Below are 14974 nucleotides of genomic sequence, written 5' to 3' on the forward strand. Positions count from 1 at the left end.
TGTTGTTCAGAGGGCTGTAACAATTCCTTTTGGGGGGCAGCTCTGTAGTGAGTTTAAGAAATAGAAGTTTTTGAGAGGGTAGCAATGGTTTCCATTAAATAGCTTCAGTGACTTGAGGAGAACTGGCGGGTTTCTTAATTTGCATTACAAAGCATAGACATTTGAAGGGAGTGCTTGATTTTGTACAAATCACTAATTTCCTGGCAGAGAGCTAAGATTATTCTTGAGGTGAATGATAAACCACTTTCTTTTGGTATTGCTATGGACTCCTGTCTGCTCACAGCTGACAAATTTCCTCTTGCTGTGCAGATGACAGGACATACCATTTTCAAGCAGAAGACGAGCAGGAATGTCAGATGTAAGTTATGTGGAGGTGGAACTCAGGGCTGGGACCCAGCAATTGTTCTCAGATGTCTCACTTGGCCACTATGGTTTGTCTAGATGGATGTCTGTGCTGCAGAACAGCAAGGAAGAAGCTTTGAACAGTGCGTTTAAAGGAGATGACAGTACTGGAGAAAATAACATAGTCCAAGAGCTGACCAAGGAGATCATCTCGGAGGTGCAGAAGATGACGGGCAATGACGTGTGCTGTGATTGCGGGGCACCAGGTGACCGGGGACCCCTGTCCACCCCCTTCCGGGCCTTAAGACATCCAGATTTCATTCTGAGTCACAGAATCCATCCATTGATTTTTCACTTTCATTTCAAACATGAAATTAAGTGCAGCTCGGCCTGAGTTCATCCTGCTACACAGATGCTCGGTGAACCATGTGCAGACCACAATGGGAAATGCTGGCCTGCCAGCCGAGAGTGGGACCCAGTGAGGGCAGACTGATGGAGATGAAAAGAGCCAATCCTTTTTGAGAAATGAAAACTGAAGGGCACAGTGAGTGTGAACTGAAAGTCATGTGGTCTCATAGGAGCTCTGAGAGGCTACAGATACACAGAATCTAGGATTTACTCCAGCCTCTCTCTGTCCCACTTTGTAGAACTTCTGAAGTAACTTTCAGTCACTGTCTAGCTCCGTGACCCTGGAAGAGCATGACTTTGTTAGATGACAGCTTTCCTTTCCACAGATTGCAGGAACAAATCCGTCCTACGTGTCACATTCTGTGACACAAGACATTTACATTTGCATTTTTTATTAGTGTATGTTAATTATACAAAGGAGTTTTGAGATGTTTTCATACACGCATGTAAATGTACTTTGATGAAATTTATCCCCCTCTATTACTTTTTCTCATCTCCCCCCCACACACTTTTTAAACACTTTTAAGAGGTTTCATTATTCTCTTTTCATACTTGTGTAAAACACTTGGATCATTTTCAACCCTCCACCCCCTTCCTGAGAGTCTCACCTTCAAACAGTACCCGTTTTACCCTCCTGCAATTGATTTTTTCAAGGTCTAGATCTGCATATGTTTGCATTTTGACAGAACATATCAGATGCTTCATTTTAATGGATATAGTCTCTGTTGATTTTAGCAACTGGTACTTTAAAGTTTGAGGAGTCCACTTAGTCTAAGGTGGTTAGGTGCTGAGAAGCCTTTTGGGATACTTGGAAACATTGTGGCTAGAATAGTCAGTTAGCCTTTCCATGCTTCTAATTCTGTGACAGTGTCGCTTTAAAACACAACCAAAATAGAGTGGGCAATTGAGAAGCGCCATTAGGTTCTTATTTTCCTGAAGGCTATATTTGGTCTTGGATCCATTAAAAATACCATTTTGGCAGGCGATGAGTGATAAGTAGTGAACTGTACTCTTTCTTGAGAAAAGGTAAGGACAGTGAAGTACTTAGATGTTTGAAACACTTTTATAAAGAAGCAAAACCATGTATGTTGTTATCCTAGCATCCTAAGACAACATAGGTGATGTGAAAACTTGACCTGAGTTATCTGAACGAACCATCTTGAAGCACAGTAGAATAGGCCAAGCCACCTGCAAACACAGATGCCCAGAGCACTTGCTAATGTGGATGTGATTTTTAAAACTTCAACAGTTTTAAAGTAACTTACAATTGCTTAGCAACCAAAGTTGTAATCCTTATCTATGGTGAATTTCTTCTTTCTTATTTTGGGGAGCAGTACTTGGAGTTGAACTCAGGGCTTTGCACTTGCTAGGCAGTCACTCTACACTTGAGCCACGACCCTCTACCCTTTTTGTGTTAGTTATTTTTGAGATAGCATCTCCCTTTATGCATGGGTGGCCTAGACTGATTCTCCTGTTTCCTGCACAGATAGGTGCATCACCACACCCAGCCATTGGTTGAAATAAGGTCTCACTAACTTTTTGCCCAGGCTGGCCTTGAACTGAGATCCTCCTGATCTCCGTCTTCTGAGTAACTATGATTATAGGCTTGAGACACCATGTCCCATCCTCTGGTAAATTTCTAAGGGCAACAGCAGTCTGAAAAGAATTATGCTAACACACTGTGGGAACGGGTCCCAGTACATGTTAATTTTAAACTCGTCATTTTTTGTAACTTCAGCATTCATCTGTGAAGCATTTCCTGGGTCTGCATGTGTGCTGTAAGAGGAAGGTGTAATTCGAATCTGATTTCTGCTCTGGTGACCATAGTCTGAGTGTAGTAGAATTGTGTCATCTGCATAGTAAGAAAAGTATCCCTATCCTAGGCATCTCATGGGCCTCTGGTATGCACTAAATGAGTTATGATATGAAAGTGCTCTTGATTTTTGACACTCTTACAAAGCTATTAGAACCAGAGTTCTAAACACAGTGTATCACAGCACCAAGTATTTGTTCTCTGTTACTGTTCACATCTACAGACATGAATGTCCATGACAGTGCCAGACATTGAAGGGTCTCATTTGTTCTCCTGCCCCACTCTGCTGTTATGACCAGGTTGGTGACGGGTGTCATCTTTATTCAGGACTGGCCCTAGAGGAGCTATGGTCACTCAGTTGCACTGTGTCCTTGTTTTTGTACTTACAGCACCTGTCACTTAAATGAATGGAAGGATGAAGAGGTGCAGAAAGACAGAAAAGAGAGAACAGATTGTGTATATGTGGATCGCATGTTATTTAGTAATGGGTGATTGAAGGTTCTAGCTGTGTCAAAGCTGAAAAAATCCTATGCTGAAAACCCACATTCAAGTAACTAGCTGGAAAAAAGTCCTTCCTCTTGGCCCTCTTCTGCCAGCAAGCTCAAATTTGCCCTGTTCTCTTTGGCAGATCCTACGTGGCTTTCCACCAACCTGGGCATCCTGACCTGCATCGAGTGTTCGGGGATCCACCGAGAGCTGGGCGTCCACTACTCTAGGATGCAGTCCTTGACCTTAGATGTATTAGGAACATCTGAGCTGCTGGTAATTGGATTTTTGGGTTGGAAGTAAATGAGGAGAAAGCTTTGTTTTTTATTTTGGCATTCTATCCATTCTGGTTTCTTGAAATTTCAGTGTGCTGATGGGTGTTATGTTGCCAGATGGGTTTGGGTAATTAGAAACTCATTGATAATTCCTCCTTCTCAGCTCCTAGTGAGGGCACTTCTTGTTGCAACTCTTAATTTTTAAGTGCAAGAAAGGGAAGTAAACCCAAATAGGAGTGTTGAGACTGCAGTAGGATTCTACTGAAATGGACTAGGATGGCAGCACGATTCAGTTCACCCCACCCATTAAACAACGCAAACCCCAAAGCCTAAGGACAGTAAATTCTGAGTCATCAGCTAATCTCTGATGAGGCTGTGGCCATTTCTTGCCTCGAGCCTCCAGTAGACTTTTCACTGCCCCATATTGTCCTTTGTGGGACAGATACTAGTTTTTACTTTCGCTGCCACTTTTCTTTTAAAAGGGCTTTTCTTCTGGGTTCAGTGATAACAAAAGCCTGTGGTGGAGAGCTGAGGAGGCTGGAACATCTCATGTGAGGTGGTTTCCAGAGTGTGAGTCTGCGGCCCTACTGAGTGCTGAAGTCAGTCAGGCTCACAGCATGCTTCTGGCCGCCTATACCCTGAGCTCCTAGTCCGTGACCACTGGTTAGAGAGCAGGGCGGGCTTGAGATTCTTCCTTGAGATAGCTGGGTGTTGGACAGTAAATAGTAAGTGGATATTGACTGCCATTGATTTTGATGTCAAGAGCAATCATCTCGACAGAACATCAATTACGAAAGTTAGTATTCCTCTCATGGGGCCATCAGTCTTCTTGATGACCACTGAATCCAGCATGTGTTTACTTCTGATGCCTTCTGAACTATCTCGTGGAACCCTTCCGTCTTCTCAGGGAATCCCTTTGTGGTCTTGGGAGACAGAGTTGGGAGAAGCTGGAGTGGGATGTGTGAACATCCCTGCTTACTTCAACATTAAAAATAAGCTAGACTCAGCATGACCCCAGCAACGTGCTCTTTGTTGTGTACTGTGGTTGTTGTTGATGTAGGGATGCCTTGTAGAGGTGTGTATGTGTGTGGTGGGGTGATTGTTGATGGCGTGGGTTCGAGGCCATCACAGCATGTTTTCAGAGAAGCACAGATCACAGCTCAGTAAACACTGATGAGCTGTGACAGTTGCTGCTTTAACTGACTGACTTCTAGCCAGTGGGACACTCAGTGATTTATGATGAGATAACTGCTTATTTTGTATCAGGCACTTTGCAAAGCACTTTGCTTGCTTTATCTCATTTGATCTCTACAAGAACCAGGTGACCTTCTGTATCACCTGGGACTTGGGCTACTTAGGTTACTTGAATATGCCCAGGGCTGTCCACCCATTATGGTGACAAACCTGAGATGAGGGCCTCTATAATCTGGTTCCAGAACTGGCATTTGTGGTGGGCTAGCTTGTCATGTGGTGCGCAAGTGACCACTACTGCTGTCCCTCCTGCAGCCCATCCCCCACAGATGACACTGGTTTGCAGCCTGCCCATCCCTGTGGTGTGAACACTTCCCCCACAGTCCATTCCAGGCCACCCATGTGGATGATGACCGTGCGCTGGGAAGAGGTGTTCAGCAGCATATTTTTTTCCATAGCATATTCATCATACAAACATAATGGATGTAAATAACTTTGAGAACATAAGTAATGGTAAAAAATTAGGAAATGATGAGAGATTTTTGTTTGCACTTGCTAGGCAGTGCTCTACCACTTGAGCCATGCTTCCAGCCCATTTTTGCTATAGCTACTTGTATTTTTGCCTGGGACTGGCCTCAGACCTCCATCCTCCTTCCTATGCCTCCCTGTAGCTGGGATTACAGGTGTGTACCACCACACCTAGCTTGTTGGTTGAGGTGAAGTCTCATGAACTTTTTGCCCAAGCTGGCTTGGAACAATAATCATCCTGATCTCTGCCTCCTGAGTAGCTGGAATTATAGACATGTACCACCTCACCTGACTTTTTTTTTTTCCTGAGATAGGCTCTTACTATGTAGACTGAGCTGGCCTCTCACTCATATCCTTCTGCCTCAGCCTGTTGATTACAGGCACCATGCCTGCCTAAATGATGAGTTTTCACTGCATGGTACCCTGGTTTTTTAATATGTTTTATTGTGCGTTTATATAATGTAATTTTTAACAGTAGCAGTGTTTAACAGCTGTTATACACACACACAGAGAGAAAAGCAACAATTGACTCTATGACTGGCCAGAGCCTGACTCCAGCATCTATTTTAATTACTTAACTGCATCTCAAAAATCTGTTAATGATTTTCCTGAGATTCTGTTGCCTCCTGAAGAGGAAAACACCAGAGCATGTTGAAAGGAATGTGTTTCCATTTTGATGAAATGCAGAAGTAATGTCTGATCCCAGATTCGGCCCTTATGTCTTGTCTCCCAAAGCCTGTCTGTATTGTCATAAAGGCTTAAAGTTTGACCTCTGCTCACCCATTAAGAGAGGTCAGGCAAGCCTTTTTAATTAACACCTGCAGATATTTTCAAAATCTAATGTCTGCCATAGTTTTAAACTCTCCCTTGCTTAGGCCTCTTTTCCTCAGTGGGTATCAGAAAAGCATCATGGATTGGCGCTGTGGTGTGGGCTTTGTTCCTACCACTCTCACCCTGAGCTCTGCTTGTCCTCTGGGCTCAGAGGAGGTGACTGCTTGCTGCTTCTCCCCCAGGATGTCGGCATGGCAACCTGTCACACTCCACTCCTCACCCCTCATCTCAGGTTTCTCACAGCACCTGGGTTTATTGTGCTTAGACAGATGCCTAAACAAAGAATTTCCTAAAGTCTTGACACCTACCCCTCTCTTTCTCTCTCTGTGTATGTGTGTTTAGAATTATGTCTGGCACATAAGAAAGAAATCCTGTGAAACAGTAGCTACCATTAGTTTTTCCTCCAGGGTAGTCTTAACAGCGCTTTCAGAAAAATGAAAGCGTGGGTCCGTGGGTGAGCCCTCCTGCTGTGTCCCAGCTGGCCGTTCTGTGGCAAGCCTTTCCAGTTCACAGGGCTGTGGCACAGGCACCTTTGGTTGACATGTCTGTCACTGTGGGGCTCCTTGTGCACCAAACATCAGCTAGACCTCACAGTACACTATTAATGGAGACCGGTGGGGGCAGCCTGGATGAACCGGCTCAGCAGTTTCCCATCTTTTAGGTAAATAACAGAACGGCCCACGGTGAGGGGAGGTGCTGGAGCGTGAGAAGGTTCATTAAATTTACTTTTTACTGTATTGTGATACATAGCTGTGAAATTTTGAGACAGTGTAGCCTTGTGGAATGTTAAGATACTTACCATATCCACCGTCTCACATGCTTGTCATTCTTTCGTGTTAAGAACACAAAATCCACTTAGCAATTTTCTAGTATCAGTTATTAGCAACTATAGTTCCTGTGTTGCGTTAGAGCTCCAGAATGTGTTCGCCCTGATTAACCGAAATGGTGTGTCGTACAACCAGCACCCTCTGGTAGCTCCTCTTCGCCCCTTGCTTCAATGAGTTTGACTTTTCACGTGTAAGATAGGTCAGGTATTTGTCGTACTGTGCCTAGCTGAGTTCACTTAACAGAATACCCCCCACATTCATCCGTGTGGTCACAGAAACAAGATTTCTTTCTTTTTCAAGGCCGGATGGTATTCTAAGCTGAATATGTACCACATTTTCTTTCCTTTCTTTTGGGTGGTATTTTCTTTTGGAGTTGAACTCAGGGTCTCATGCTTATTAGTCAGGTGCTCTACCACTTGAGCCAAAACCCCAGTCCTTTGTTTGCTTTAGGGTCTTATGTTTTTGACTGGGCTCAGCCTTGGATTGTGATCCTCCTACCTATCCCTCCCAAGTTAGCTGGGATTACTCCTGGCTCACATTTTCTTTATCCATTCATTCGTTGATTGACATTTAGGTTGATTCCATATCATGGCAACTATCAATAGTGCTGCAATAAACATGGGTTTATAGATGTCTTTTTGGGCATACTGATTTCATTTTCTTTGAATATATATCTAGTAATGGGATTGCAGGAACAGAATTTTTTTCCATAATGGCTCTACCAGTATAAATTCCCACCAACAGTGTGCAGGGGCCCTCCTCATCCTCACTGATGACATTCTGGTAAATGTGACATTCTGGTAAATGTGAAATGAGAACACATTGTGGTTTTACTTTTCATTTCTCCAGTGATTAGTGATATTGAACATTTGGTCATATATGTTGGGCCATTTCCATATCTCCTTTGGAGAAATGCCTATTTTGTTCCTTTGCCTATTTATTTATTTATTTATCTTGGTAGGACTGGGATTTGAACTCAGGGTTTCACACTTGCAAAGCAGGCGCTCTACCACTTGAGTCACACCTCTAGTCCGTTTTGCTCTGGTTATTTTGGAGATGGGAGTCTCGCGAACTATTTGCCCGGCTTTGCCCATGTTTTAATAGGGTTATTTGTTTTCTTGCATTTGAGTTGTTTGAACTCGGTATATATTTTAGATGTTATGCCTTTATCAGATCGAGGTTTGCAAGTACTTTCTCCCATTACACAGGCTGCCTCTTCATTCTTTAGTTGCTTCCTTTGCTATGCAGAAGCTTTTTAGTTTGGTGCAATTTCACTTACCTAGTTTTGCTTTTGTTGGTGAGGAAAGGTTTTTAAAGGGCCTAAAAGAGACAGCAGGTCTGTGAACAGGTTTGAATGCATTTTCATTTTCTGTTTGGCACTGTATCTAAATAGACAGATGCTCACCCAATGAAACGTCACTCCTGCCTGCCCACATGGCCTTGCCATATTCCTCTGATGAGAGTCTTTTGCTTAATTCAGTAAATTATTTTCTGGCTTCAGGTTTGCAGACAGCTTCATGGGATGCTATGCTGTGGCTGTTTTCACCATTTCCCTTTTAATTTGCTTTTGTTTCAAAGCACACTGATTTTCACATTAGTTGGGCGGACTCCAGCAGCACCCACAGAAGCAGCTGGTTGGTGGTCATCTTTTTTTCCGTTTGACTGAGTTTAGAATCCCCCTCAGTCTGCAAGAGAGGATAAGCAGACTAATTGCTTTAGGGAAGTCATCATCTAAAGACTAGCATACAGCAGGTTAGTGCTTAGATTTTCACCAAACCTGCTTTCAGAAAACCTCATGGCAAGCATCAACTTAAGAGATAAATTTCCTCTTTGACATAGAACATCATGAGTTCAGCACTGATTTTTTTTTTCAGGTCACATGAAAAAACAGTGCCAGTGGTACTAGGGCACTGGTATCATATGATCTGTTTTATTGTCATAAGTGAAGTTAATGAAGGAAACCTTGATGTTTTGAAGTTGAACTTTAAAACCTTTCATCAAGTTGGAGAACATGTATGGGAAGCTGAGGTGAAGATGCATGCTGACTCAGCTGCCTCTCCACCATCCCCTGCTGCCCTTCTCATGAGGTTGTTTCCGATGTGTCAGACACTGAAGCCGGCAGCCCACAGCCAGGCCTGAAGAGTGCATGGAGGGAAAGCCTCTCAAACAACAGATCACTGCTCGCTAGGACTAAAATCAGTCACTCTGGGTACTGAAAGCAATAACTTAGGGCCGTGAGAAATGACCACCAGCTGCCATTTGCTGAATCTTGAATGCTCTGGGCACTTTCCTTGGAGCTCTCTGTGCATTTTGTCTGATCTAAGCGAGAGCTCTCTTCGAAAACCAAGGCTAAGAAACCTGGTTGGTGCAATGTAACTGAGCAGCATTTACACTCCAGACCCTGAGACCCCAGGGCCTGCATGCCAGCCTTCATTATCACAACTCTGAGTTGTTTTTAGCCACAGCCTTATCACAAAAAATTGAGCACCCAAACCAATACATATGTTGCGAGATAGTTCAAAGAGAGAAATTTCAAGGCTCAGGCAAAAGCCCAGTTTGTGAACTTCTTTCCTGCAGGAAGGTGTTGTTTGTACTCTTGCCCACTGTACCACTCCCTGCATTTCTTGGCTCTGGCTGCACTGGTCACACCCCTCATGTGCCTGCTCCTTACCTGTGTATGACACAGGTGTGCTTTGCTCTCCAAGCCTTCCACCCTGCTGGGAGCTGAGGGGACCAATTAATAACACCCCCATGTGGGAACCAGTAGGGAGCAAGGCCAGGAAGTTGAAAGAGACCTAGATTTTATTGTTAGCAAAGCCCAGTTGGCTGCATGGTTTCCACGTGTGGTACCTGTGTAATTGCTGCCAAGCCCATCCTGCCAGGTAGCTCGGGGCACTGAGCCCAGGACACGGCTGGGAGGAAGAGGCCACGATGTTATCCCCTGTGCCAAGCCACACCAGGTTCTCCTGAGTTGAGTGCCAGGGAAATCTTGCTTCCCTTACTTCTGGTTCCGTTCCTCGGGTGAGTCAAACAAAAGTGGAGAAAGTCACAGCAATTCCTGTACCTCCCTATGGAAGCATGGAGATGGAATAAGATGTTTGCCCCATCCTATCCCAAAATGATTTCCACGTGAAAGCTGAAGCCTGTTTGTGGCTCAGAGTGTGACCACAGGCATATACGTACACACACACCCATGCACACACACACATGCACGCACACGCACGCACGTGATTATTTACATGATCCTCCAATGAGGAAGTCGGTCCTCCTGACCATGTGACTGCTGTCCTTGCCTGAACTTGGTGTCTCCATCGTCGTGGGGCTCAGTACAAGCTTCTTTTCCTGTTCCCTCACACTGTCTTTCTGTCTTTATTTTCAAGTCATCTCTTGCTTAGCTGTTTACACAGCACTTACATTATGTTAGGTATTACAAGTCATCTAGAGATGATTTAAAATAGGCCAGGATTGTGTAGGTTATATGCAAATCCTCTGCTGTTTTACATAAGGAATTTAGTGTCCTTGGATTTTATTGTCATCAATGGATCCTGGAACCCATCCCCTGTGAACACGGAGGGACAGCTGTACCATTAAACACTCTGACCTCTTCTCCTAAATCCAGTCTAGCTTGCATTCTGCCTCAGCACAGCAGACACCTCCTTCTGGTTGACAATGACAAGCTGTTGATACTAGTTCTCTGTTTAATACCCCATCTTCGTGCTCCATTGACTTCTTCCCCCTGGCCTACTGGGGCCCATGTGGGATCCTGTGGTCTCCTTCTGCAAAGGCTGTGCCATTGTTGATGGTTCCAGAGGGGTTCTCTGTAGGCTAGAGAGTAAACTGTGTCTTGGTAGGCATGTTTCTCCAGTGTTGGGTGTGTGTGACGCATGGATGTGGTGGCTCCCTAGACCAGCTGTCCCCTCCTAAACCAGCCAAGTCAAGCAGAAGGGAAGCAGCTCTCTGGTTCCTGGGGAATTCTTCTGCCCACCCCACCTCCCATCTGCTTCACACAGACTAGGAGGTATCAGGGTGACCCCTCACTCACAGGGGCTGCTGTGGCTTCTGTCAGTCATTTGCACAAAGTGGTTGGGCTCAACGAGGGGATGGTGTTCGGATTGTGTTGTGCAAAAGGGGATTGGAGCATGCCTGCGGTAAACTACGGGCTCTAATATTGAAGTTTAGTCCTGGATCTGCCCCGACTGCCAGAGAAGTCCTTCTCAGGATGTCAGCGCCAGGGTATGTTGGCATTTGTCACCTTCTCAGGATGTCAGCCCTAGGGCTGGCATTTGTCACCTAACTGGTGTGCCACCCTGATCATTAGCTTTCAGTACTTCATGTCCAGGAAACTTCAACCTGGTAGCCTGGAATTTTGTCCTGTGATTGTGGCTTGAGGCCCTAGAGCCAGTGCTGAACAGAGAAGTGGAGTTGGTCAGTGTGAAATGCTTTGGCATTGTGTGTCTAGGCAGTTCTCTTCAGTTTGCAGGATGAGCTCAAATTTAGGAAGGTTCACTACCTACCCAAGTGTTAAGCTACTTACATATTTATTTCTTCTGCATCTTTCCCTGTTGACCCCACTTCACTGTCTGGGGTTACTTCCCAACAAGAAGTTCCCACATATCAGTCCCTTGACTTTTCCTTAAGCCATTTCCCCTGGAAATGATCAGACTCTTCAGCCAACGGCCTCAGCCACCATGACCCCTTTGTCGGCATAATTAAGAAATACCAGAAATGTCACTGGCTGCCTCAACATGTTGTTTTTAAGGTAGAAATTGAAATATCTGTTCTCTCCAAGCACTGTGCTCCCTTCTAGTATTATTTCATGAAATGTAAGACTCTGACCTGGGGGCCAGGGTGCAGCTTAGTGGTAGAGCATTTGCCTAGCATGCAGGAGGCTCTGGGTTATGTCCTTAACACCACAGAAAAACAAAACCAAGGAATCTGACCTGGAAGCTGATCTCTATGGCAGTCGATAAGCTGGGTGTTTGGAGCTCCATGCTGTTATGGAGCTCCTGGTGGTTCAGTCAGTCATTCTTCCAGTGAAGACCACTGGTCTTCATGACGTATATCTTTGAATCTGCTGTATCCAGCACAGTGCCTGGTGTTCAGTAACATTCAATTAAAAGATGTCAATCTAGTATTTAACAGGTCAGAAGACTGCCACATACAGGCCTTTCATTTAGGCCAATGCATGACTTTTACAGTGCTTTAGTTTACTGAGTGTTTTCACCTAAAATAGCTCATTTTATTATTTTTGCAACCCTATAAAGTGGGCATTCTCCCCATTCTAGTGATGAAAATTGACACTCACGTGGACCCATCTGCCTGTGGTCACACAGCCAGTGGTTGGAAGCTGAGTTTTGGCCTCCTACCCCTGTACTCCTTCTACTGTGTCATCGTACCTCACAGCTGGTATGAAGAAGGTTGTTTGGGGAGTGTGGATTAGACCCATTTCAGTGGTAGTGCAGGTTTGGGGAGGGAAGGTAAGAATGGAATTTCACAGTGGGCCAAGTTCCTGCTTTCTCTGTGACTGCTGACTGTCCAGGGATGTTTTATGTGAGTTCTTTGTAGAAGGCCTGCTATGCTTCATTTGTCATTTTGCAGATACCTTTGGGCTTTGGGTTTTGTCCTCTTCATTAAGGCAAACCACTTTATTGCTCTTTTTCTTAGTGGCCATTAAATAAGTCATCAAATGTGTGAGTAATGGGCAGCAGTGGAATGTATTAATAATTGAGTGCCCTGAAATAGACTTTTGTTTTTGCAGCTTGCCAAGAATATTGGGAATGCAGGCTTTAATGAGATCATGGAGTGTTGCCTACCAGCTGAGGACTCAGTCAAACCCAACCCCAGCAGTGACATGTGAGTATGGGACTGGCTGTCCTCATTTTCTGAACCAAGATTTGTTTACCCTAGCCCCGAGAGGCAAGGGAGCAGGTTTTGGGTATGCCAGTTGTTACTTCTTTGGAAAATAAGCCAACCTAAGGCTTTTTTCCCCTTTCTTCAGTCATTTTTAGCCTTTTTGTGCCCAAATAGAAATGTGTTGTGGCTGTGTTTTTTTAGGAAGAGGACATGAAGTTTAGCAGCTGCTCCCTATGCATAGCATCGCAATGCTTCTGCTTGCATGTGGGCCCCTGGACCTTCCCTCTGCTAGCAGTTCATCCTCTTTGGCCACTTCCCTGACTTGATTCTCTCTGCATGAATTCTAAGCCACTGAGTGGCTAGTCATCATAGATACACAATTATGCACCATTTTTTTTTGCCAGTGGCCTCCTTGTAAGTGTAGAGTGTGTTGTTTACTTCCCAATTTTTGTGTGTGTGTGTTTTATTGTTGATAGAAAACTAGGTTGAGAAGCTTTTGGCCTCATCATACATCTAGCTGGTACATATAGGGAAATTTTCTCACAGTTTTATCAAAGTGTAAGTCACCCAGACCACACAGGAGATGGACAGAGAAACCCTCATGTCAGGGCAGTGCCTGTCCTGCACGTTAGACCTCAGTGATGTTTCTTACAGTGGCCTGCCTGCTGCAAGAGGACTCTGGTAGGGTGTGACACAAAATGAGGCCTGGTTCCAAATCAGCAAAAGAGACAATACCTGCATTTGAATGATGTGACTAGGTCACAGTGTTCTGGCAGTGGAGGGAAATGGCAAATACAGGATAAGAGAAAGTTTAAAAGTCCATTTAGAGAGACAACAACATTTCCTTAGAATGAGCCTGAAATAGAATTAGCAGCCTGAGTCCTTCCCAAGGACATTGAGTCCCTGTGACCAGTATCTTTGACTGGTTTTACAAGTAGGTGGGAATGGACCAGCCCATTATAAAACAGAAAAGTTAGATTTTTGTAACCACTTTGTTGTGCTGGGGAATCTGAGGCTGTAGACCTACAGTTCCGTTGCATTCTGGCGATGTAACTTGACATGATGAGGAAGCAGGGACCTTCTAAAGGAATGGCTCTCAAATGTGAGTTGCCTCAGGTGAGCCATTTGGAGGCGTTGGATTAAAGTCAGTCCATGTTTGCATCCTTTAACAAGCATTTGTGATCCAGCACTTCCCAGGGATTGGATAATGTATGGTTTTAGATGCTAGGCACAGGTTTAACAAAGTTATTATTCTCTCAGTGTGAAAATCTGAGTTTTAAATTGGTATTGTTACCCAGATCTGGAGAGGCAGTAGGGACAGACAACCAGTCCTAGAGTCCTTTTAACTCCTCTGAGCCTAAGTCCCAGTTTCCTCTAATATAAAAAGGGAGAGCATGCTGACTGCCTGGTGAAGGCATTGGGGAAATCAGTGAGGTGGTTACCACTTAGTTGTGATGCTCAGTTTTACAGTAATTGGCATTGGCTGCTCTGCTTGTTCTTCATCCTGTGGATGACAGAGGCATGGTAGGGACCTGCTCTGATTCTACCCAGCTTGAAAATGTGCAGTTAGGTTTCTGTTGGGCTTGCCCAGAGGTGAACAAACCCTTCTGGGACAGCTGGAGGATCCTGTTTAGTGAAGGAAGTGTCATGGTCAAGTATGGACAGTTCAGTTACAGCTGTTAATTGACACATGTATTTCTCATCAAAGGTACCAGTCTCCTGGATTGCTGTAATATTGATCAACTTTAAACAATATACATAGTAAATAGTTTCTTTCAAGTACTTTAGAAAAGCAGAGTACTTATTTGTTTGGGGGCTTGGTGATCCTAAAAATGAATACTGCCTATTTGGAACTTTTCAGTATCAATGTTCTGTCTACATTGAGACCCACCCCCAACCTTGGCTCTACTCAAAAGAAAGTTTATACTCCCCCTTTTTCTCAAAATTAGTGTGATAAAATGGTCACTCACATCCCTTCCTCTCCAGTCGAAATGAATTGTGCGGCTCTCTGTGCTCCTTTAGCATTTGGCTCTGTCTTAAAATGTCTCATTCAACTTTATATTACACCTAGGTTTTTCCAAATACTGTTCTGACAAGTTGCCTCTTACTTGTTTTTTTTTATTTCCCACCACAATATGTTGTTTGTAGTACATTAGTAAATATTTAATGAATAAACAGGTCAAAGAAATAGCCCCAGCTCTGTGCCTGCTTCAATTAGTGAATATTTTACTTCTAGATGGAAAGGAATGTGCTGTTTCTAGCTTTATCTAAGAACACCATCTGCAGATCAGTCTGTTGAAGAGGAAGCCAGAGACACCCTCTAGTGGCCTATGAATGCCCAGGTGGATTTTAGGGGTGTGGAGCAGGCGTGACTGGGCCGCCAGGGGCCAGACTTGAGTCTGTTCACAGAGGCCAGGACT

The 14974-nt window shown here is 44.4% G+C and overlaps 1 protein-coding gene across 7 annotated transcripts in view; it reads left to right on the forward strand.

Annotated features, from left to right (window-relative positions):
- The window catches only part of Asap2 (ArfGAP with SH3 domain, ankyrin repeat and PH domain 2), a 154277-nt gene that overhangs the window by 112665 nt on the left and 26638 nt on the right, over positions 1 to 14974 (forward strand). For all 7 annotated transcript variants that reach the window (XR_012439591.1, XR_012439592.1, XM_020178735.2 and 4 more), the window contains 4 exons: positions 310 to 358; positions 442 to 608; positions 3192 to 3325; positions 12460 to 12554. Coding sequence is in view for 5 of the 7 variants with exons in the window: in XM_020178735.2 (XP_020034324.2) it covers positions 310 to 358; positions 442 to 608; positions 3192 to 3325; positions 12460 to 12554 (445 nt within the window). In the remaining 2 variants the exon portion in view is untranslated. The remainder of the gene's footprint in view (positions 1 to 309; positions 359 to 441; positions 609 to 3191; positions 3326 to 12459; positions 12555 to 14974) is intronic.

The sequence above is a fragment of the Castor canadensis genome, chromosome 12 (assembly GCF_047511655.1).
Source record: "Castor canadensis chromosome 12, mCasCan1.hap1v2, whole genome shotgun sequence".
Lineage (NCBI taxonomy): Eukaryota > Metazoa > Chordata > Mammalia > Rodentia > Castoridae > Castor > Castor canadensis.